This window comes from Sardina pilchardus, chromosome 20 (genome assembly GCF_963854185.1).
Source record: "Sardina pilchardus chromosome 20, fSarPil1.1, whole genome shotgun sequence".
Classification (NCBI taxonomy): domain Eukaryota; kingdom Metazoa; phylum Chordata; class Actinopteri; order Clupeiformes; family Clupeidae; genus Sardina; species Sardina pilchardus.
In genome coordinates this window covers 20,644,789-20,668,762 of record NC_085013.1, presented here as the reverse complement: position 1 = coordinate 20,668,762, position 23,974 = coordinate 20,644,789, and the positions used below count along the sequence as shown (strand labels likewise).

The following is a 23,974-nucleotide window of genomic DNA, read 5'->3' as shown; positions in this document are numbered from 1 at the left end:
GGAAGGAATACCAGAGGTTGAACCTAGATTGCAAGTACTTTCTACTGATAATTTGTAATCTTTTTTTTATTGTTTTCAAAATGTAAAGAATTAATAGTGGACCATTCTGATTCATAGATCATTCTTTTTAAATAGTCTCTATGACCATTGCCTCTAGAAATGTGTCTTAATATCTTTGCACATTAATATTACACTGAGTTTTCTGTCCATTAGATTGTACATTTTCATCTTAGATGCTCTATGGTCTAGACAAGGGTAGATATTTTGAAGAATAAAGACAAATGAAAGAACAACAAAATCAAGGGAATTAATTTAATAATAAACAAAACACATGAAAAACAGCACTGTACATTCAACCCGACCATGATTTTGGCCTTCCAGTAGACCTGTCTGGATGTTTTAGGACACTATTTCATAATTTTCCGCAGTCTCACCAGGAAGGCTGAAATACAAAAACAATAGAAAATGGACAATTAAGTCCTGTTTAATGGTCTCAACTCCACAAATCAGTAGTGTATAGTTTACAGTTTTTACACATTTTTAGTTTTCTAAGCTATACAAGGTGTTTCCACACAAATGACCGATTTTGATTTATTGTTGTATCAGTAAAATGCTGGCGACACACAATCCATAAATACGGCCCACATTTTATTGAGTCAATCAAACACAATGTTTGAAAATGGATCTATCGTCTCTTCAGTGTCTAACCTGACGACTCACCTGTGTGACCTGCCTGCTCTGGGTGTGGCCTTGCGATATATGGCACACTGCCGAAAGGCCTGGAGCCGGGACTGTGGGCTTCCTCTGAAAAACATTCCCATAGCTTAGTTAATAGACTTTGATGTAAGTGACAAAGAATTTTTATGCTAAGCTAAGGTTAGCGAAATGTTTAGTCTCCAGAGAATTTACATGCTTGGTTCAGAGTGATACATGTGATCCAAGCAAGGGTGGATATTTTGGAGAATAGAAACAAATGGAAGAGCAACAACAATCTAAGAAAAATAATTTAATAATAAACATAAAATACATGGAAAACAGCACTGTACATTCAACCCGACCATGATTTTTAGAGGCATGACCCTTTACTGGACGTCAACATGCCTGCATCAGGCATACTTTGCTAAATAAAGTTTATATTCAACACTTAACAACAACCATAGGCGGTGGTAGTGTAGTGGTAAAAGAGCTGGGCTACCGTGCAGTAGCCTGAAAGTTGTCGGTTCAATTCCTAGCTTCTACCACTGTGCCCTTGTGCGACTTGATTTCGCCCTGCAGCTCAGGCTGGAAACCTGTACATTTATCTCTCCTGCTTCTGTTCCACTTTTGCTGGAGCCAATCACAAACTGACTTACCCACCAGGCGCACCCAGATCGTTGGTCTGATTGGTTGAAGGACCATCCAAGTGTACAGAGCCATTTGAACTATGCCCATTGATCACGCCTCTTGTGCAGTAGAAATGCAGCACAGATTGTTTAAGCTTGAGCTTGGTCTGGTGATAGCCAGGCTAACCAATGTGCCCTTAATCAAGGCACTTAACTCCATGTTACTCCAGGGCCACTGGAGTTGGTCTATGCAAGTTGCTTTGGACAAAAGCATCAGCTAAACACACCAATTGAGTTATATTTACAAAATGCAGCCCACCTTTGTCTTCACCATTGGATTTGTCGCCATCTTCCACCTCCTCCTCAGGACTCCCCTCTGACAGTGCTCTTCTGCTGCTGAAGCTGCCGTCTTTCATGAATGACGGGGCCACTAACCAATCCCGGTATTGCACCTCGATGATGCGCTCACAAACCAGAGGTAGTTTGGAACAGCGGATTCCCTCCAGCAAATCAACTATCTGCGTCACACTGACCACACCAACAGCAGACAGAACAGACAGGGCGAAGCACAGGTCATTAGTGTAAGAGAATAGTCAGTTGTGTTTTTTTCAATTCAGTTAGTGAAAACTAACACTGAATGAAATCACATAGTATTGATCACATTCACTAATTACTAATATAGAATGTTGGAATTCTTTCAATGAATTAGTCCAAGGGCCGTTCACACCATGCACCATAACTATAATGATACCTACAACCATAACGATAAAAGCATCACACTGCCGAATGATAAGCAAAGTCTCTCATTGTGTTAATGAATGTCATTCATATCATAGTACATTATGCTATAGTACTACGTTATCATCATAGTAATCGTTCTTGGTGTGAACCGTCCTTGAAGATGAATATGATGACGTGAGTGTGACGCACTTTGCCAGATACACAGCACACACAGCCCCTGGGTGAAGGTGTGGAAAGACAGTGGGCAGAACCAGGTGAGGATTCAACATGTCCAGTGCGATCTGAGAAAAAGAGAAGCAAAGACATGGCATGAGGTCATCACAAAAATAACAGCTGAGGCTACAAGAGAATTTCAGTTTCAGCTGAACTAGAGAGGCTGATTGCCACTGGCAATTTCTCTAGTCAAATAAGAATTCACCTGTGCTTAGGTGGCAAACCAAGTTTGCCATGAGAGGTATATGATGCTCAAACAAACCAATGATATGGTATGGAAACCTGCCACATGCAAAAACAGCTGGCTAGCAAACAATGCATGGAATAACTGTGCATGCAATGGGAGCAAGCTTTGCCAAAAAAATCGGTTTAATTACATTGCTTTCAATAGGAATGTCCTAACCAAAAACGAAGCCACAGAGCCACAGCCTATTTTCTTTCTGTCGCTCCTGTTGCGCTGCTGTACCGGAATATTTGACAGATTCAGTGCGGGCAGAGAGCATACACATTGGCCCTTTCCGAAACGGATCCCTACTCACTTCGACTCGGTTAGCGAGTGAACTTCCTTTTCAAGTCCACTCGTGGGTGCGGAGAACACTCGCATTTGAAGGGTTAGGGGGTTAAAACAGCGCTTCATTTCGGATGTGCTTGAAGGGAGAAGGAAGTTGATGTCATATTCGTTTTCATAGAAGTTATGAAGGCAATATATATTAAATCGCCAATTAAGATGTTCTGGACACCCCTGTGTATTAGGACATACATCCCTCTTCTCTCCTTTCATTACTATGAGTGAGGAGTTGCGTTTTATGCTTTATTTAACATCAAATTATAAAAGTGCTGTAAATGCGACCTGCACATGTGTTTAAATATTACAGCCTACTTCTGTACGATCTTGCACATTTTACTGAGTATCAAACTAAACATGAGTTGTTACAATGTAGCTTAAATCACGCTTTTGTCTGTAAATGCTGTCATACGGACCAAAAAACAACTGGCAGGGAGATACGCGAGCTGCACGAACACTTGAAAACGGTTGCACCTGCGTTTCAAGACAGCATCCATGCTGACTTGCTCCTGGAGGCGTGGTAGCCCCTCTCCCTATGCACTTCACTCGACTCAAAATTTTCGTTTCGGATGATACTTAATGTGGCGGACCCTTGCGTGAACGCGCAAACGAAGTGGAAGTGTGTAGGACTAGGGTTTAGGGGCTGGTTTCGGAAAGGGCCTATCACATGACAGTCTAGTAGTGCTTGCATGCACTTGGGATAAGCTGTAATACACACAGTTGGTGGAGGGGGGGAGCTGTTCTCACCGAGTTGAAGCCCCGGCCGGTCAGGAGTGGCCCAGCAGTCTGCAGGTCTGCTTTATGGAACTGCACATTATCTGGCCAATCCTCTCCTCTCCGCAGGCTCCAAGATGTCCGCCAGCGCTTGAAGTTGAGGGCGGCTCGTCTATGGTGGTCGTCCCTCACCTCCACACTCACAACTCTTCCCTTGGAGCCCACTGTCGGGAGAGATGGACACAAGCAGGGAGATGTGAGCTCGACAGCGAGAGGTGAGGCATTGCCAATAGGGGGATTCGACTTGATGTAGCCACCTGCATCCGTCTTAAGCTGAAAGCTGACTGCAAAATGCCATTATTTCTGAGATTCTGATATGTTTCCAAACCGGAATTTTGCATACGTCATGGTTGAAAACGTATCAGAATCCCAGAAAAAAATGACGTTATGCAGTATATATACGTTATATTAGACCACGATGGTTCCACACAACGCAGGTTACATGGACACGTCGTCAGGGCCCCACGCAAATCTACGCCTAGGCTCCCTGAGGTCTCACCTGCTCTGGACAAGAAGAGACTCATGGCTCCTGATCCCGAGCCGGACTCCAGCACGCAGTCCCCCTCGCTCACATCCATCATGGTCAACATGGCAGCACAGTCCTGAGGGGAAACACAGAGACGAGATCACAGGGGGGGAAGAGCTAGAAAGGAAACAGAGGATATTTGGAAGTCGAAAATTACGGACTTTATGTGACCGGTGACAGCACAATATTAATTTCTGTAGTGAACATTCTGCTGGTGTAGTAACAAAGCGCAGTACTGGCATACTGTATGGACTTCACTCCTAAATGTGTTTCTTAAACAGGCTGCTACATCAGGCTGTGTAAAAGGCTGTGTCTTCATTTAACAAATCACAGCACGTACGTGTATGTATACACTTGCATGTTCTCCATAATTAAATGCAATACCTTAGCTGATACCTTAGGGTAGCTGATGGCTGGGCCTCTCCTCATGTAAAGGGTGAACTCCTCCAGACTGGGCCGCCTTAGGAGCAGAGGCATGCCCAGTGATGTGCGGAAGAGTGAGCCTGATGGGCACTCTGCGATGGTGCTGTGGGAGAGATAACCCCAGGTGCTGTGCAGCTTCCCGCCCTGCTCCAGTGGGAACATCTTCCGAAAGCCGATATGTTTTTTCCTCAAACGCTCGGCTATGACGACCTCTCCGTAGGTTAACGGTCGCTCTCCAGGAAGACAGACGTGAGCGTCCTGACTGGAGTCCACACACTCCGCAGGTGTCACAGAACCTCCTGTGGTGAGGCCTTCATCCCCTAAAACAATGTCCACTTCCGCTCGTCGCTGGACCTCCACCTGACTTCCTTCTGTCTGCTGATGTGTGTGAATGTCTCCACTGAAAGCATCACTCGGAGCACTCTGCTCCTGATCACCCTCCTTTTGGTCCTCTCGCAACTGCCACACGTCAGGGCTTAAGCTTTCCCGAGGCAGCAGACGACTGACCCTTTCCAAGGGTGACAGCGATCTCCGCCTGCCTAACAGTGGCTTTGTAAGGGGTAACCGTGAAGGTCCAGGGGCAGGGCTCTCTGAGCTGCTGCCATTCTCGCTGGACCTCTTGTGGCTTGTTCCGAAGTGTCTCACACTGGCCGTGACATTTAGCCTGAGGCAGACATGACTGTTCCCTGTCAGATCACCACAATGTCGAGCTAGTCTGCGTGTCACAAGGACAGTCTGCCTTAACTGCAAACTTAACGACATAACAATATCTGCAAAGTTTACGGTGTTTTCTTTTCACGTTACTGAAGTCTAGGCTACATTAGCAAATCAATGTTTTGTAATGTCCTAATACCTCCCATGTCCGCACTTCCTAAAACTAACTAACCCACAGTTCGTGTCACTAACATACATTGCATTGCACTATTTAAAATGTTTTGGACTGCAGCTAATTTAATATTAACTTAACTTTCAACAAACCTGCGATCTATCAACAGTGATATTCGGCAACATGACTTGCTCAGGGCGGCGCCATATTGGAAATGGACGCATGCGTGATGTCACTGTACATCACCCATAAACCAGCCGATGGGGGGTGCTATTAACTCGTTTAATCTAGTGCCCTATATGTGGGCACTAGTTTAATCTCATTTTTTCCCCAGACATGAAAATATCAAAATCATGTGTCTTGAGTAACCCTTTGAAGTTTTTTTTTTTTTTTTTTTTTTTAATTTTCATTAAAAACTGGGTGAAAAGGAGTGTCAAAATTGTAACTGATGGGAAACTACATAGTCCGATTTCAGGAATTTTCTATGTTTTTTGACACATTTAAATTTCCATTAAATTCCAGTCAGAGATGATATGGGGACATTGTCCCAAGTCTGTTCTTTATATTTAAATTTATATCACAATACCTATACTACTTATCTGTTCTCATCTTTATGCCTCTCAAACAACTTCGATCTATGCTGTGTCAAAAAATTGAATGAGGCTCAAGGTTAAATTAACATTCAGTCAAATATAGAATCAACAGTCTTCCATCTGTCACGGTTAATCTGTCCCACAATCCAGTGCAGGTAGGCTCCTTTTATAGGCGAACTTCAGAGGTCTATCGGCACAGCAATGTAAGACCCCTGCACTCTTTATCATCTCTACATGAAGTGTTTTCATTGGTCCTATATCTGACATCTGTTCATATTACACTTTCTGAAGTGAATGGCGGTGTTTCTCTGCATGTTTATTTCTCTGCTTTGGGTAGGCAACATTCTCAAATAAGATACATAGCCTACCACACACATTGATTCTCAAATCCACTGCTCATGGCAATATTCTAACTTAAAGAGGACATAGAATGGATGAATTGAGTATTGCACTGTGTTCTCTGATGTTATTCAACTTTGATAAAAAAAAAAAAACTCAATTGCAATTTTACAAGACTAATTAAAACCATATATTTAGGCTGGGTATTGAGGTATTGGGCACAACCCCTCATATGTCAGGATGAGAGATATACGGTAAATAAAGATGACAGGCTACAAATGAAGTGACTGCATTTCCATAGAAGAAATGCAACGTGTGCTTGCTCAACTGTATCAGAAGTCTTTATAATCGTGGTCACCGCTTTGGTGGAGTAAACCTCAGTCAGAAGGAAAGCTAATAGTTTTGATTGAATTTAGCTTAATGGAGGTGCACCTGCATAAGTAGAGATGGCTTAAAGATTTTTTTAACTTGTAATTCACTTTATAGCACCACACTCTGAGCAGGTCTTATCGCTTGCAAACTAGCCGTAAGAAGTTGCCGTTCGGGTAGGAATAGTCTGGGGACATGTTCATTTGAATATTTACATATATTTCAAAATATATTATGAAAATATATTTCAAATTTATATATTTTTGTGTATGGGTTCTCTTTCCTTACCTTTCTCTTCCCTCACCTAACCCTCAACTAAAATTAACAGTAATATTTCGCTACATGTGTTTCATTGTTCATGCGGCTAAGTTTGTTGATGTGTTCATTGAGTACTTCTTGTGGGTGTTTCTGTTGAATTGACAAACAAACAAATTCTGAATCTTTAAATGATCCCATATAGAGCTTAACATACAAAAGCAATCAGAAGATTAAAACAAAGGTGTTATGCATGACTAGATATGTTTATTAATAGATAAAGTACATGTAATTAAAAAGGCAATACATGTCATTGCAGTGTTACAAATGAGGAGTATTACGCACTTACCATGCTCTTCCCTCATCTCCCTCATCTACCTCCTTCCTCTCCTCTTCCCTCCTCTACCTCCTCTTATACAACATCTCCTCTTACCATACTTTGACTAGCACTTAAAATGTAGGCACTCCAATCCTCTTGTACTAGTATCAAAGATCCTTAAGGCGGAGCAAGATACGTCGTCGTAGTTCATGTCTATGGGCGCAAACAGGGATCACTTCCTCTGCAATATGGGGGTGTGTCATGCGTGTCATGTGCATAGACTTCAATGGAACAGCTCTGCATAAAGGGGGATTTTGCCCCCCCTCCCTGTTGCGATTCGGGTTCCAGGAAGTGGCTTCTCATGAAGTATCTTGCTCCGCCCTTAATGATCTTTGCTAGTATTGATAGATTGTTACAGATTTGCATGATTGGCAGTGGTAATTCCTTGCTACGGTCTCCTCAGCGCTGTAGCTTAAATCTTACTCTGTTGCTATAGCTGTAGCTTAAATGTTATTCTATTGCTGAAAGTCACCTTGCTGAAAAGCGTCTGCTAAGCGAATAAATGCTAATTTAAATGTAAATGAGTTAAATCGAAAAGCATGATATTCATCGGCCGCCTTAGACCTTGGCATGACATGCCTCGAATGTAGTTCTCTCCGATCGTCATTCAGCATTCCTTCTGTTTATCTGTTAAAAGAGAACATGGTGCAGAAAAGGTTACAGGACGAATAATACATAGATAATGGAGCATAGTATTTGGGAGGTTTCATTACTTTCTTGTTTGTAAATTTGAGTCAACATGTAAATACATTTTTTCCAAACACTTGGAAAATCTGTGCCCGAGTTCAGAAACCATGGCCTAATATTTGAGGCCTAAGGTGAAATTTGCGCCAAGATTCCATTTTTTTAAAAAAAATCGCTGTTCACTTGCTTACATTGTAACTTTATTGCACTTTTTCTACTTGCAAGATAAGAAACTGCTAAGCTTTTAAAAAAAACAGTTTACCTTATGAAAGGTTTCTAAAGGAAGTGTAGTTCACTTACTGAGAGGACTGGGGTTAGGCCCTCATGTTACTGCACAGCATCTGGACGATCTTCTGATAGATTCCTTGAAGAGCGGTGAAGTCGGAGACACTGAACACATGCTGGTCAGGAGGCGCACTGGCAATCTCCTTCAGCTGCTTCTCGTCTGCATTTTTGACGCCGATAGTGTAAATGGTGATCCCCTGTTTCTTCAGGTTCTCTGCAAATGGTTCCACGTTGTCTTCTGACTTGCCGTCTGTGATGACAACAGCAATCTGGGGCACTTTCTCTTTGGCACGGCTTCCTGCGCTTTCCACAAAGAGCTTCTCCAAGATGAATTTCAGCCCCAAGCCAGTCATCGTGCACCCACGCATGTATGGCATCTTGTCAATGTACTCGAGAATATCTGTTTTATTCTGATGGGTGTTGAGACTGAACTCTGTACGTTGCGTGCCGTTGTACTGCACCATACCGATGCGAACACGATCAGGAGCAACATTGAACCGGTAAACCACACTATGGAGGAACTCCCTAACACGCTGAAAGTTCTTAGATCCAATACTCCCAGAGCTGTCGACCAGGAAGACAATATCAGCCACGGTCTCGTCTGAGCAAACTGGAAGAAACGTGCATATTCGTCAAAGTCAGAAAAAGCAATCAGGTGGACAATTCTCACACACAAACTTTGACTAATGTCGGACGCTTCGTGAGGTTCATGTAGGACACACAAAATCTTTCTGCTAGGTGTTGAAAATGCATGTACCTATTCTTTGTTCATACACTGAGGGGGAAGTATTTGTGTATTTGCAAGACAAGACACCTTCACAACCTTCAAATCATCATGACTGTCTTAAGATACTAAGTGAACTGGCCTACCTGTAGAAGGCTCGGTAGGCTTGGGTCCCTTTGCGTCGGTGCACACTTCCTGGACGATCTCATGAGTGATGTTCTGAAGAGAGGTGAAGTCAGTGACACTGAACACGTGCTGGTCAGGAGGCGCACTGGCAATCTCCTTCAGCTGCTTCTCGTCTGCATTTTTGACGCCGATGGCGTAAAGGGTGATCCCCTGTTTCTTCAGGTTCTCTGCAGATGGCCCGACGTTGTCCGATGACTGGCCGTCTGTGATGACAACAGCAATCTGGGGCACTTTCTCTTTGGCACGGCTTCCTGCGCTTTCCACAAATTGGTTCTTCAGGATGAAGTCCAGCCCCAAGCCGGTCATCGTGCCCCCTCCCATGTAAGGCAGCTTGTCAATGTACTCGAGAACATCTGTTTTATTCTGATGGGTGTTGAGACTGAACTCTGTGCGTTGAGTGTCGCTGTACTGCACCATACCGATGCGAACACGATCGGGAGCGACATCAAAGCCGTCGACCAGACCGTGGAGGAACTCCCGGACACGCTGAAAGTTCTCAGTTCCAATACTCCCAGAGCCGTCGACCAGGAAGACAATATCAGCCACAGTCTCGTCTGAGCAAACTGGAAGAAACGTGCATATTGGTCAAAGTCAGAAAAAGCAATCAGGTGGACAATTCTCACACACAAACTTTGACTAATGTCGGGCGCTTTGTGAGGTTCATGTAGGACACACAAAATCCTTCTGCTAGGTGTTGGAAATGCATGTACCTATTCTTTGTTCATACACTGAGGGGGAAGTATTTGTGTATTTGCAAGACAAGACACCTTCACAACCTTCAAATCATCATGACTGTCTTAAGATACTAAGTGAACTGGACTACCTGTAGAAGGCTCGGTAGGCTTGGGTCCCTTTGCGTCGGTGCACACTTCCTGGACGATCTCATGAGTGATGTTCTGAAGAGAGGTGAAGTCAGTGACACTGAACACGTGCTGGTCAGGAGGCGCACTGGCAATCTCCTTCAGCTGCTTCTCGTCTGCATTTTTGACGCCGATGGCGTAAAGGGTGATCCCCTGTTTCTTCAGGTTCTCTGCAGATGGCCCGACGTTGTCCGATGACTGGCCGTCTGTGATGACAACAGCAATCTGGGGCACTTTCTCTTTGGCACGGCTTCCTGCGCTTTCCACAAATTGGTTCTTCAGGATGAAGTCCAGCCCCAAGCCGGTCATCGTGCCCCCTCCCATGTAAGGCAGCTTGTCAATGTACTCGAGAACATCTGTTTTATTCTGATGGGTGTTGAGACTGAACTCTGTGCGTTGAGTGTCGCTGTACTGCACCATACCGATGCGAACACGATCGGGAGCGACATCAAAGCCGTCGACCAGACCGTGGAGGAACTCCCGGACGCGCTGAAAGTTCTCAGTTCCAATACTCCCAGAGCCGTCGACCAGGAAGACAATATCAGCCACAGTCTCGTCTGAGCAAACTGGAAGAAACGTGCATATTGGTCAAAGTCAGAAAAAGCAATCAGGTGGACAATTCTCACACACAAACTTTGACTAATGTCGGGCGCTTTGTGAGGTTCATGTAGGACACACAAAATCTTTCTGCTAGGTGTTGGAAATGCATGTACCTATTCTTTGTTCATACACTGAGGGGGAAGTATTTGTGTATTTGCAAGACAAGACACCTTCACAACCTTCAAATCATCATGACTGTCTTAAGATACTAAGTGAACTGGACTACCTGTAGAAGGCTCGGTAGGCTTGGGTCCCTTCGCGTCGGTGCACACTTCCTGGACGATCTCATGAGTGATGTTCTGAAGAGAGGTGAAGTCAGTGACACTGAACACGTGCTGGTCAGGAGGCGCACTGGCAATCTCCTTCAGCTGCTTCTCGTCTGCATTTTTGACGCCGATGGCGTAAAGGGTGATCCCCTGTTTCTTCAGGTTCTCTGCAGATGGCCCGACGTTGTCCGATGACTGGCCGTCTGTGATGACAACAGCAATCTGGGGCACTTTCTCTTTGGCACGGCTTCCTGCGCTTTCCACAAATTGGTTCTTCAGGATGAAGTCCAGCCCCAAGCCGGTCATCGTGCCCCCTCCCATGTAAGGCAGCTTGTCAATGTACTCGAGAACATCTGTTTTATTCTGATGGGTGTTGAGACTGAACTCTGTGCGTTGAGTGTCGCTGTACTGCACCATACCGATGCGAACACGATCGGGAGCGACATCAAAGCCGTCGACCAGACCGTGGAGGAACTCCCGGACACGCTGAAAGTTCTCAGTTCCAATACTCCCAGAGCCGTCGACCAGGAAGACAATATCAGCCACGGTCTCGTCTGAGCAAACTGGAAGAAACGTGCATATTGGTCAAAGTCAGAAAAAGCAATCAGGTGGACAATTCTCACACACAAACTTTGACTAATGTCGGGCGCTTTGTGAGGTTCACGTAGGACACACAAAATCTTTCTGCTAGGTGTTGGAAATGCATGTACCTATTCTTTGTTCATACACTGAGGGGGAAGTATTTGTGTATTTGCAAGACAAGACACCTTCACAACCTTCAAATCATCATGACTGTCTTAAGATACTAAGTGAACTGGACTACCTGTAGAAGGCTCGGTAGGCTTGGGTCCCTTCGCGTCGGTGCACACTTCCTGGACGATCTCATGAGTGATGTTCTGAAGAGAGGTGAAGTCAGTGACACTGAACACGTGCTGGTCAGGAGGCGCACTGGCAATCTCCTTCAGCTGCTTCTCGTCTGCATTTTTGACGCCGATGGCGTAAAGGGTGATCCCCTGTTTCTTCAGGTTCTCTGCAGATGGCCCGACGTTGTCCGATGACTGGCCGTCTGTGATGACAACAGCAATCTGGGGCACTTTCTCTTTGGCACGGCTTCCTGCGCTTTCCACAAATTGGTTCTTCAGGATGAAGTCCAGCCCCAAGCCGGTCATCGTGCCCCCTCCCATGTAAGGCAGCTTGTCAATGTACTCGAGAACATCTGTTTTATTCTGATGGGTGTTGAGACTGAACTCTGTGCGTTGAGTGTCGCTGTACTGCACCATACCGATGCGAACACGATCGGGAGCGACATCAAAGCCGTCGACCAGACCGTGGAGGAACTCCCGGACGCGCTGAAAGTTCTCAGTTCCAATACTCCCAGAGCCGTCGACCAGGAAGACAATATCAGCCACAGTCTCGTCTGAGCAAACTGGAAGAAACGTGCATATTGGTCAAAGTCAGAAAAAGCAATCAGGTGGACAATTCTCACACACAAACTTTGACTAATGTCGGGCGCTTTGTGAGGTTCATGTAGGACACACAAAATCTTTCTGCTAGGTGTTGGAAATGCATGTACCTATTCTTTGTTCATACACTGAGGGGGAAGTATTTGTGTATTTGCAAGACAAGACACCTTCACAACCTTCAAATCATCATGACTGTCTTAAGATACTAAGTGAACTGGACTACCTGTAGAAGGCTCGGTAGGCTTGGGTCCCTTCGCGTCGGTGCACACTTCCTGGACGATCTCATGAGTGATGTTCTGAAGAGAGGTGAAGTCAGTGACACTGAACACGTGCTGGTCAGGAGGCGCACTGGCAATCTCCTTCAGCTGCTTCTCGTCTGCATTTTTGACGCCGATGGCGTAAAGGGTGATCCCCTGTTTCTTCAGGTTCTCTGCAGATGGCCCGACGTTGTCCGATGACTGGCCGTCTGTGATGACAACAGCAATCTGGGGCACTTTCTCTTTGGCACGGCTTCCTGCGCTTTCCACAAATTGGTTCTTCAGGATGAAGTCCAGCCCCAAGCCGGTCATCGTGCCCCCTCCCATGTAAGGCAGCTTGTCAATGTACTCGAGAACGTCTGTTTTATTCTGATGGGTGTTGAGACTGAACTCTGTGCGTTGAGTGTCGCTGTACTGCACCATACCGATGCGAACACGATCGGGAGCGACATCAAAGCCGTCGACCAGACCGTGGAGGAACTCCCGGACACGCTGAAAGTTCTCAGTTCCAATACTCCCAGAGCCGTCGACCAGGAAGACAATATCAGCCACAGTCTCGTCTGAGCAAACTGGAAGAAACGTGCATATTGGTCAAAGTCAGAAAAAGCAATCAGGTGGACAATTCTCACACACAAACTTTGACTAATGTCGGGCGCTTCGTGAGGTTCATGTAGGACACACAAAATCCTTCTGCTAGGTGTTGGAAATGCATGTACCTATTCTTTGTTCATACACTGAGGGGGAAGTATTTGTGTATTTGCAAGACAAGACACCTTCACAACCTTCAAATCATCATGACTGTCTTAAGATACTATGTGAACTGGACTACCTGTAGAAGGCTCGGTAGGCTTGGGTCCCTTTGCGTCGGTGCACACTTCCTGGACGATCTCATGAGTGATGTTCTGAAGAGAGGTGAAGTCAGTGACACTGAACACGTGCTGGTCAGGAGGCGCACTGGCAATCTCCTTCAGCTGCTTCTCGTCTGCATTTTTGACGCCGATGGCGTAAAGGGTGATCCCCTGTTTCTTCAGGTTCTCTGCAGATGGCCCGACGTTGTCCGATGACTGGCCGTCTGTGATGACAACAGCAATCTGGGGCACTTTCTCTTTGGCACGGCTTCCTGCGCTTTCCACAAATTGGTTCTTCAGGATGAAGTCCAGCCCCAAGCCGGTCATCGTGCCCCCTCCCATGTAAGGCAGCTTGTCAATGTACTCGAGAACATCTGTTTTATTCTGATGGGTGTTGAGACTGAACTCTGTGCGTTGAGTGTCGCTGTACTGCACCATACCGATGCGAACACGATCGGGAGCGACATCAAAGCCGTCGACCAGACCGTGGAGGAACTCCCGGACGCGCTGAAAGTTCTCAGTTCCAATACTCCCAGAGCCGTCGACCAGGAAGACAATATCAGCCACGGTCTCGTCTGAGCAAACTGGAAGAAACGTGCATATTGGTCAAAGTCAGAAAAAGCAATCAGGTGGACAATTCTCACACACAAACTTTGACTAATGTCGGGCGCTTTGTGAGGTTCACGTAGGACACACAAAATCTTTCTGCTAGGTGTTGGAAATGCATGTACCTATTCTTTGTTCATACACTGAGGGGGAAGTATTTGTGTATTTGCAAGACAAGACACCTTCACAACCTTCAAATCATCATGACTGTCTTAAGATACTAAGTGAACTGGACTACCTGTAGAAGGCTCGGTAGGCTTGGGTCCCTTCGCGTCGGTGCACACTTCCTGGACGATCTCATGAGTGATGTTCTGAAGAGAGGTGAAGTCAGTGACACTGAACACGTGCTGGTCAGGAGGCGCACTGGCAATCTCCTTCAGCTGCTTCTCGTCTGCATTTTTGACGCCGATGGCGTAAAGGGTGATCCCCTGTTTCTTCAGGTTCTCTGCAGATGGCCCGACGTTGTCCGATGACTGGCCGTCTGTGATGACAACAGCAATCTGGGGCACTTTCTCTTTGGCACGGCTTCCTGCGCTTTCCACAAATTGGTTCTTCAGGATGAAGTCCAGCCCCAAGCCGGTCATCGTGCCCCCTCCCATGTAAGGCAGCTTGTCAATGTACTCGAGAACATCTGTTTTATTCTGATGGGTGTTGAGACTGAACTCTGTGCGTTGAGTGTCGCTGTACTGCACCATACCGATGCGAACACGATCGGGAGCGACATCAAAGCCGTCGACCAGACCGTGGAGGAACTCCCGGACACGCTGAAAGTTCTCAGTTCCAATACTCCCAGAGCCGTCGACCAGGAAGACAATATCAGCCGCGGTCTCGTCTGAGCAAACTGGAAGAAACGTGCATATTGGTCAAAGTCAGAAAAAGCAATCAGGTGGACAATTCTCACACACAAACTTTGACTAATGTCGGGCGCTTTGTGAGGTTCACGTAGGACACACAAAATCTTTCTGCTAGGTGTTGGAAATGCATGTACCTATTCTTTGTTCATACACTGAGGGGGAAGTATTTGTGTATTTGCAAGACAAGACACCTTCACAACCTTCAAATCATCATGACTGTCTTAAGATACTAAGTGAACTGGACTACCTGTAGAAGGCTCGGTAGGCTTGGGTCCCTTCGCGTCGGTGCACACTTCCTGGACGATCTCATGAGTGATGTTCTGAAGAGAGGTGAAGTCAGTGACACTGAACACGTGCTGGTCAGGAGGCGCACTGGCAATCTCCTTCAGCTGCTTCTCGTCTGCATTTTTGACGCCGATGGCGTAAAGGGTGATCCCCTGTTTCTTCAGGTTCTCTGCAGATGGCCCGACGTTGTCCGATGACTGGCCGTCTGTGATGACAACAGCAATCTGGGGCACTTTCTCTTTGGCACGGCTTCCTGCGCTTTCCACAAATTGGTTCTTCAGGATGAAGTCCAGCCCCAAGCCGGTCATCGTGCCCCCTCCCATGTAAGGCAGCTTGTCAATGTACTCGAGAACATCTGTTTTATTCTGATGGGTGTTGAGACTGAACTCTGTGCGTTGAGTGTCGCTGTACTGCACCATACCGATGCGAACACGATCGGGAGCGACATCAAAGCCGTCGACCAGACCGTGGAGGAACTCCCGGACGCGCTGAAAGTTCTCAGTTCCAATACTCCCAGAGCCGTCGACCAGGAAGACAATATCAGCCACAGTCTCGTCTGAGCAAACTGGAAGAAACGTGCATATTGGTCAAAGTCAGAAAAAGCAATCAGGTGGACAATTCTCACACACAAACTTTGACTAATGTCGGGCGCTTTGTGAGGTTCACGTAGGACACACAAAATCTTTCTGCTAGGTGTTGGAAATGCATGTACCTATTCTTTGTTCATACACTGAGGGGGAAGTATTTGTGTATTTGCAAGACAAGACACCTTCACAACCTTCAAATCATCATGACTGTCTTAAGATACTAAGTGAACTGGACTACCTGTAGAAGGCTCGGTAGGCTTGGGTCCCTTCGCGTCGGTGCACACTTCCTGGACGATCTCATGAGTGATGTTCTGAAGAGAGGTGAAGTCAGTGACACTGAACACGTGCTGGTCAGGAGGAGCACTGGCAATCTCCTTCAGCTGCTTCTCGTCTGGATTTTTGACGCCGATGGCGTAAAGGGTGATCCCCTGTTTCTTCAGGTTCTCTGCAGATGGCCCGACGTTGTCCGATGACTGGCCGTCTGTGATGACAACAGCAATCTGGGGCACTTTCTCTTTGGCACGGCTTCCTGCGCTTTCCACAAATTGGTTCTTCAGGATGAAGTCCAGCCCCAAGCCGGTCATCGTGCCCCCTCCCATGTAAGGCAGCTTGTCAATGTACTCGAGAACATCTGTTTTATTCTGATGGGTGTTGAGACTGAACTCTGTGCGTTGAGTGTCGCTGTACTGCACCATACCGATGCGAACACGATCGGGAGCGACATCAAAGCCGTCGACCAGACCGTGGAGGAACTCCCGGACGCGCTGAAAGTTCTCAGTTCCAATACTCCCAGAGCCGTCGACCAGGAAGACAATATCAGCCACAGTCTCGTCTGAGCAAACTGGAAGAAACGTGCATATTGGTCAAAGTCAGAAAAAGCAATCAGGTGGACAATTCTCACACACAAACTTTGACTAATGTCGGGCGCTTTGTGAGGTTCACGTAGGACACACAAAATCTTTCTGCTAGGTGTTGGAAATGCATGTACCTATTCTTTGTTCATACACTGAGGGGGAAGTATTTGTGTATTTGCAAGACAAGACACCTTCACAACCTTCAAATCATCATGACTGTCTTAAGATACTAAGTGAACTGGACTACCTGTAGAAGGCTCGGTAGGCTTGGGTCCCTTCGCGTCGGTGCACACTTCCTGGACGATCTCATGAGTGATGTTCTGAAGAGAGGTGAAGTCAGTGACACTGAACACGTGCTGGTCAGGAGGAGCACTGGCAATCTCCTTCAGCTGCTTCTCGTCTGCATTTTTGACGCCGATGGCGTAAAGGGTGATCCCCTGTTTCTTCAGGTTCTCTGCAGATGGCCCGACGTTGTCCGATGACTGGCCGTCTGTGATGACAACAGCAATCTGGGGCACTTTCTCTTTGGCACGGCTTCCTGCGCTTTCCACAAATTGGTTCTTCAGGATGAAGTCCAGCCCCAAGCCGGTCATCGTGCCCCCTCCCATGTAAGGCAGCTTGTCAATGTACTCGAGAACGTCTGTTTTATTCTGATGGGTGTTGAGACTGAACTCTGTGCGTTGAGTGTCGCTGTACTGCACCATACCGATGCGAACACGATCGGGAGCGACATCAAAGCCGTCGACCAGACCGTGGAGGAACTCCCGGACACGCTGAAAGTTCTCAGTTCCAATACTCCCAGAGCCGTCGACCAGGAAGACAATATCAGCCACAGTCTCGTCTGAGCAAACTGGAAGAAACGTGCATATTGGTCAAAGTCAGAAAAAGCAATCAGGTGGACAATTCTCACACACAAACTTTGACTAATGTCGGGCGCTTTGTGAGGTTCATGTAGGACACACAAAATCCTTCTGCTAGGTGTTGGAAATGCATGTACCTATTCTTTGTTCATACACTGAGGGGGAAGTATTTGTGTATTTGCAAGACAAGACACCTTCACAACCTTCAAATCATCATGACTGTCTTAAGATACTATGTGAACTGGACTACCTGTAGAAGGCTCGGTAGGCTTGGGTCCCTTTGCGTCGGTGCACACTTCCTGGACGATCTCATGAGTGATGTTCAGAAGAGAGGTGAAGTCAGTGACACTGAACACGTGCTGGTCAGGAGGCGCACTGGCAATCTCCTTCAGCTGCTTCTCGTCTGCATTTTTGACGCCGATGGCGTAAAGGGTGATCCCCTGTTTCTTCAGGTTCTCTGCAGATGGCCCGACGTTGTCCGATGACTGGCCGTCTGTGATGACAACAGCAATCTGGGGCACTTTCTCTTTGGCACGGCTTCCTGCGCTTTCCACAAATTGGTTCTTCAGGATGAAGTCCAGCCCCAAGCCGGTCATCGTGCCCCCTCCCATGTAAGGCAGCTTGTCAATGTACTCGAGAACATCTGTTTTATTCTGATGGGTGTTGAGACTGAACTCTGTGCGTTGAGTGTCGCTGTACTGCACCATACCGATGCGAACACGATCGGGAGCGACATCAAAGCCGTCGACCAGACCGTGGAGGAACTCCCGGACGCGCTGAAAGTTCTCAGTTCCAATACTCCCAGAGCCGTCGACCAGGAAGACAATATCAGCCACGGTCTCGTCTGAGCAAACTGGAAGAAACGTGCATATTGGTCAAAGTCAGAAAAAGCAATCAGGTGGACAATTCTCACACACAAACTTTGACTAATGTCGGGCGCTTTGTGAGGTTCACGTAGGACACACAAAATCTTTCTGCTAGGTGTTGGAAATGCATGTACCTATTCTTTGTTCATACACTGAGGGGGAAGTATTTGTGTATTTGCAAGACAAGACACCTTCACAACCTTCAAATCATCATGACTGTCTTAAGATACTAAGTGAACTGGACTACCTGTAGAAGGCTCGGTAGGCTTGGGTCCCTTCGCGTCGGTGCACACTTCCTGGACGATCTCATGAGTGATGTTCTGAAGAGAGGTGAAGTCAGTGACACTGAACACGTGCTGGTCAGGAGGCGCACTGGCAATCTCCTTCAGCTGCTTCTCGTCTGCATTTTTGACGCCGATGGCGTAAAGGGTGATCCCCTGTTTCTTCAGGTTCTCTGCAGATGGCCCGACGTTGTCCGATGACTGGCCGTCTGTGATGACAACAGCAATCTGGGGCACTTTCTCTTTGGCACGGCTTCCTGCGCTTTCCACAAATTGGTTCTTCAGGATGAAGTCCAGCCCCAAGCCGGTCATCGTGCCCCCTCCCATGTAAGGCAGCTTGTCAATGTACTCGAGAACATCTGTTTTATTCTGATGGGTGTTGAGACTGAACTCTGTGCGTTGAGTGTCGCTGTACTGCACCATACCGATGCGAACACGATCGGGAGCGACATCAAAGCCGTCGACCAGACCGTGGAGGAACTCCCGGACACGCTGAAAGTTCTCAGTTCCAATACTCCCAGAGCCGTCGACCAGGAAGACAATATCAGCCGCGGTCTCGTCTGAGCAAACTGGAAGAAACGTGCATATTGGTCAAAGTCAGAAAAAGCAATCAGGTGGACAATTCTCACACACAAACTTTGACTAATGTCGGGCGCTTTGTGAGGTTCACGTAGGACACACAAAATCTTTCTGCTAGGTGTTGGAAATGCATGTACCTATTCTTTGTTCATACACTGAGGGGGAAGTATTTGTGTATTTGCAAGACAAGACACCTTCACAACCTTCAAATCATCATGACTGTCTTAAGATACTAAGTGAACTGGACTACCTGTAGAAGGCTCGGTAGGCTTGGGTCCCTTCGCGTCGGTGCACACTTCCTGGACGATCTCATGAGTGATGTTCTGAAGAGAGGTGAAGTCAGTGACACTGAACACGTGCTGGTCAGGAGGCGCACTGGCAATCTCCTTCAGCTGCTTCTCGTCTGCATTTTTGACGCCGATGGCGTAAAGGGTGATCCCCTGTTTCTTCAGGTTCTCTGCAGATGGCCCGACGTTGTCCGATGACTGGCCGTCTGTGATGACAACAGCAATCTGGGGCACTTTCTCTTTGGCACGGCTTCCTGCGCTTTCCACAAATTGGTTCTTCAGGATGAAGTCCAGCCCCAAGCCGGTCATCGTGCCCCCTCCCATGTAAGGCAGCTTGTCAATGTACTCGAGAACATCTGTTTTATTCTGATGGGTGTTGAGACTGAACTCTGTGCGTTGAGTGTCGCTGTACTGCACCATACCGATGCGAACACGATCGGGAGCGACATCAAAGCCGTCGACCAGACCGTGGAGGAACTCCCGGACGCGCTGAAAGTTCTCAGTTCCAATACTCCCAGAGCCGTCGACCAGGAAGACAATATCAGCCACAGTCTCGTCTGAGCAAACTGGAAGAAACGTGCATATTGGTCAAAGTCAGAAAAAGCAATCAGGTGGACAATTCTCACACACAAACTTTGACTAATGTCGGGCGCTTTGTGAGGTTCATGTAGGACACACAAAATCTTTCTGCTAGGTGTTGGAAATGCATGTACCTATTCTTTGTTCATACACTGAGGGGGAAGTATTTGTGTATTTGCAAGACAAGACACCTTCACAACCTTCAAATCATCATGACTGTCTTAAGATACTAAGTGAACTGGACTACCTGTAGAAGGCTCGGTAGGCTTGGGTCCCTTCGCGTCGGTGCACACTTCCTGGACGATCTCATGAGTGATGTTCTGAAGAGAGGTGAAGTCAGTGACACTGAACACGTGCTGGTCAGGAGGCGCACTGGCAATCTCCTTCAGCTGCTTCTCGTCTGCATTTTTGACGCCGATGGCGTAAAGGGTGATCCCCTGTTTCTTCAGGTTCTCTGCAGATGGCCCGACGTTGTCCGATGACTGGCCGTCTGTGATGACAACAGCAATCTGGGGCACTTTCTCTTTGGCACGGCTTCCTGCGCTTTCCACAAATTGGTTCTTCAGGATGAAGTCCAGCCCCAAGCCGGTCATCGTGCCCCCTCCCATGTAAGGCAGCTTGTCAATGTACTCGAGAACGTCTGTTTTATTCTGATGGGTGTTGAGACTGAACTCTGTGCGTTGAGTGTCGCTGTACTGCACCATACCGATGCGAACACGATCGGGAGCGACATCAAAGCCGTCGACCAGACCGTGGAGGAACTCCCGGACACGCTGAAAGTTCTCAGTTCCAATACTCCCAGAGCCGTCGACCAGGAAGACAATATCAGCCACAGTCTCGTCTGAGCAAACTGGAAGAAACGTGCATATTGGTCAAAGTCAGAAAAAGCAATCAGGTGGACAATTCTCACACACAAACTTTGACTAATGTCGGGCGCTTTGTGAGGTTCATGTAGGACACACAAAATCCTTCTGCTAGGTGTTGGAAATGCATGTACCTATTCTTTGTTCATACACTGAGGGGGAAGTATTTGTGTATTTGCAAGACAAGACACCTTCACAACCTTCAAATCATCATGACTGTCTTAAGATACTATGTGAACTGGACTACCTGTAGAAGGCTCGGTAGGCTTGGGTCCCTTTGCGTCGGTGCACACTTCCTGGACGATCTCATGAGTGATGTTCAGAAGAGAGGTGAAGTCAGTGACACTGAACACGTGCTGGTCAGGAGGCGCACTGGCAATCTCCTTCAGCTGCTTCTCGTCTGCATTTTTGACGCCGATGGCGTAAAGGGTGATCCCCTGTTTCTTCAGGTTCTCTGCAGATGGCCCGACGTTGTCCGATGACTGGCCGTCTGTGATGACAACAGCAATCTGGGGCACTTTCTCTTTGGCACGGCTTCCTGCGCTTTCCACAAATTGGTTCTTCAGGATGAAGTCCAGCCCCAAGCCGGTCATCGTGCCCCCTCCCATGTAAGGCAGCTTGTCAATGTACTCGAGAACATCTGTTTTATTCTGATGGGTGTTGAGACTGAACTCTGTGCGTTGAGTGTCGCTGTACTGCACCATACCGATGCGAACACGATCGGGAGCGACATCAAAGCCGTCGACCAGACCGTGGAGGAACTCCCGGACGCGCTGAAAGTTCTCAGTTCCAATACTCCCAGAGCCGTCGACCAGGAAGACAATATCAGCCACGGTCTCGTCTGAGCAAACTGGAAGAAACGTGCATATTGGTCAAAGTCAGAAAAAGCAATCAGGTGGACAATTCTCACACACAAACTTTGACTAATGTCGGGCGCTTTGTGAGGTTCACGTAGGACACACAAAATCTTTCTGCTAGGTGTTGGAAATGCATGTACCTATTCTTTGTTCATACACTGAGGGGGAAGTATTTGTGTATTTGCAAGACAAGACACCTTCACAACCTTCAAATCATCATGACTGTCTTAAGATACTAAGTGAACTGGACTACCTGTAGAAGGCTCGGTAGGCTTGGGTCCCTTCGCGTCGGTGCACACTTCCTGGACGATCTCATGAGTGATGTTCTGAAGAGAGGTGAAGTCAGTGACACTGAACACGTGCTGGTCAGGAGGCGCACTGGCAATCTCCTTCAGCTGCTTCTCGTCTGCATTTTTGACGCCGATGGCGTAAAGGGTGATCCCCTGTTTCTTCAGGTTCTCTGCAGATGGCCCGACGTTGTCCGATGACTGGCCGTCTGTGATGACAACAGCAATCTGGGGCACTTTCTCTTTGGCACGGCTTCCTGCGCTTTCCACAAATTGGTTCTTCAGGATGAAGTCCAGCCCCAAGCCGGTCATCGTGCCCCCTCCCATGTAAGGCAGCTTGTCAATGTACTCGAGAACATCTGTTTTATTCTGATGGGTGTTGAGACTGAACTCTGTGCGTTGAGTGTCGCTGTACTGCACCATACCGATGCGAACACGATCGGGAGCGACATCAAAGCCGTCGACCAGACCGTGGAGGAACTCCCGGACACGCTGAAAGTTCTCAGTTCCAATACTCCCAGAGCCGTCGACCAGGAAGACAATATCAGCCGCGGTCTCGTCTGAGCAAACTGGAAGAAACGTGCATATTGGTCAAAGTCAGAAAAAGCAATCAGGTGGACAATTCTCACACACAAACTTTGACTAATGTCGGGCGCTTTGTGAGGTTCACGTAGGACACACAAAATCTTTCTGCTAGGTGTTGGAAATGCATGTACCTATTCTTTGTTCATACACTGAGGGGGAAGTATTTGTGTATTTGCAAGACAAGACACCTTCACAACCTTCAAATCATCATGACTGTCTTAAGATACTAAGTGAACTGGACTACCTGTAGAAGGCTCGGTAGGCTTGGGTCCCTTCGCGTCGGTGCACACTTCCTGGACGATCTCATGAGTGATGTTCTGAAGAGAGGTGAAGTCAGTGACACTGAACACGTGCTGGTCAGGAGGCGCACTGGCAATCTCCTTCAGCTGCTTCTCGTCTGCATTTTTGACGCCGATGGCGTAAAGGGTGATCCCCTGTTTCTTCAGGTTCTCTGCAGATGGCCCGACGTTGTCCGATGACTGGCCGTCTGTGATGACAACAGCAATCTGGGGCACTTTCTCTTTGGCACGGCTTCCTGCGCTTTCCACAAATTGGTTCTTCAGGATGAAGTCCAGCCCCAAGCCGGTCATCGTGCCCCCTCCCATGTAAGGCAGCTTGTCAATGTACTCGAGAACATCTGTTTTATTCTGATGGGTGTTGAGACTGAACTCTGTGCGTTGAGTGTCGCTGTACTGCACCATACCGATGCGAACACGATCGGGAGCGACATCAAAGCCGTCGACCAGACCGTGGAGGAACTCCCGGACGCGCTGAAAGTTCTCAGTTCCAATACTCCCAGAGCCGTCGACCAGGAAGACAATATCAGCCACAGTCTCGTCTGAGCAAACTGGAAGAAACGTGCATATTGGTCAAAGTCAGAAAAAGCAATCAGGTGGACAATTCTCACACACAAACTTTGACTAATGTCGGGCGCTTTGTGAGGTTCATGTAGGACACACAAAATCTTTCTGCTAGGTGTTGGAAATGCATGTACCTATTCTTTGTTCATACACTGAGGGGGAAGTATTTGTGTATTTGCAAGACAAGACACCTTCACAACCTTCAAATCATCATGACTGTCTTAAGATACTAAGTGAACTGGACTACCTGTAGAAGGCTCGGTAGGCTTGGGTCCCTTCGCGTCGGTGCACACTTCCTGGACGATCTCATGAGTGATGTTCTGAAGAGAGGTGAAGTCAGTGACACTGAACACGTGCTGGTCAGGAGGCGCACTGGCAATCTCCTT

The 23,974-nt window shown here is 47.3% G+C and overlaps 4 protein-coding genes across 5 annotated transcripts; all 4 read right to left on the bottom strand.

The window, feature by feature from the left end:
* Positions 1-298: 298 nt before the first annotated feature.
* On the bottom strand, positions 299-5,588 carry trmt61b (tRNA methyltransferase 61B). 2 transcript variants are annotated; one of them, XM_062522718.1, is made up of 7 exons: positions 4,526-5,588; positions 4,115-4,217; positions 3,589-3,779; positions 2,253-2,344; positions 1,642-1,850; positions 721-804; positions 299-442 (listed from the first exon to the last, which is right to left on the bottom strand). In XM_062522718.1, the coding sequence occupies exons 1-7, from the start codon at positions 5,324-5,326 to the stop codon at positions 408-410; spliced, it is 1,515 nt and encodes a 504-aa protein (XP_062378702.1). In that variant the 5' UTR covers positions 5,327-5,588; the 3' UTR covers positions 299-407. The 2 variants fall into 2 exon arrangements, with proteins under 2 accessions (XP_062378702.1, XP_062378703.1); XM_062522719.1 differs by having other exon boundaries at positions 4,538-5,588.
* Positions 5,589-7,251: 1,663 nt separating this feature from the next.
* Positions 7,252-10,607, bottom strand: LOC134068066 (collagen alpha-4(VI) chain-like; the record flags this gene model as incomplete). The annotated part of the gene is made up of 5 exons (XM_062523572.1): positions 7,252-7,952; positions 8,310-8,904; positions 9,165-9,317; positions 10,028-10,100; positions 10,218-10,607. Coding segments are annotated over 4 exons (1,197 nt in total), but the record flags the coding sequence as incomplete, so codon positions are not given.
* A 1,336-nt stretch (positions 10,608-11,943) lies between these two features.
* LOC134067889 (collagen alpha-1(XII) chain-like) lies at positions 11,944-12,333 on the bottom strand (the record flags this gene model as incomplete). The annotated part of the gene is made up of 1 exon (XM_062523366.1): positions 11,944-12,333. A coding segment is annotated over one exon (390 nt), but the record flags the coding sequence as incomplete, so codon positions are not given.
* Positions 12,334-13,669: 1,336 nt separating this feature from the next.
* On the bottom strand, positions 13,670-14,059 carry LOC134067890 (collagen alpha-1(XII) chain-like; the record flags this gene model as incomplete). Its single annotated transcript, XM_062523367.1, has 1 exon — positions 13,670-14,059. A coding segment is annotated over one exon (390 nt), but the record flags the coding sequence as incomplete, so codon positions are not given.
* Positions 14,060-23,974: the final 9,915 nt, after the last annotated feature.

Coding starts and splice junctions, on each gene's coding strand:
- trmt61b (XM_062522718.1), bottom strand. CDS start 5,326: ATGTCGTTAAGTTTGCAGTTAAGGCAGACTGTCCTTGTGACACGCAGA. Junction 3,780..4,114: donor TCTCTTCTTGTCCAGAGCAG/GTGAGACCTCAG, acceptor CTCTCCCGACAG/TGGGCTCCAAGGGAAGAGTT. Junction 805..1,641: donor ATCCAATGGTGAAGACAAAG/GTGGGCTGCATT, acceptor AATGTTTTTCAG/AGGAAGCCCACAGTCCCGGC.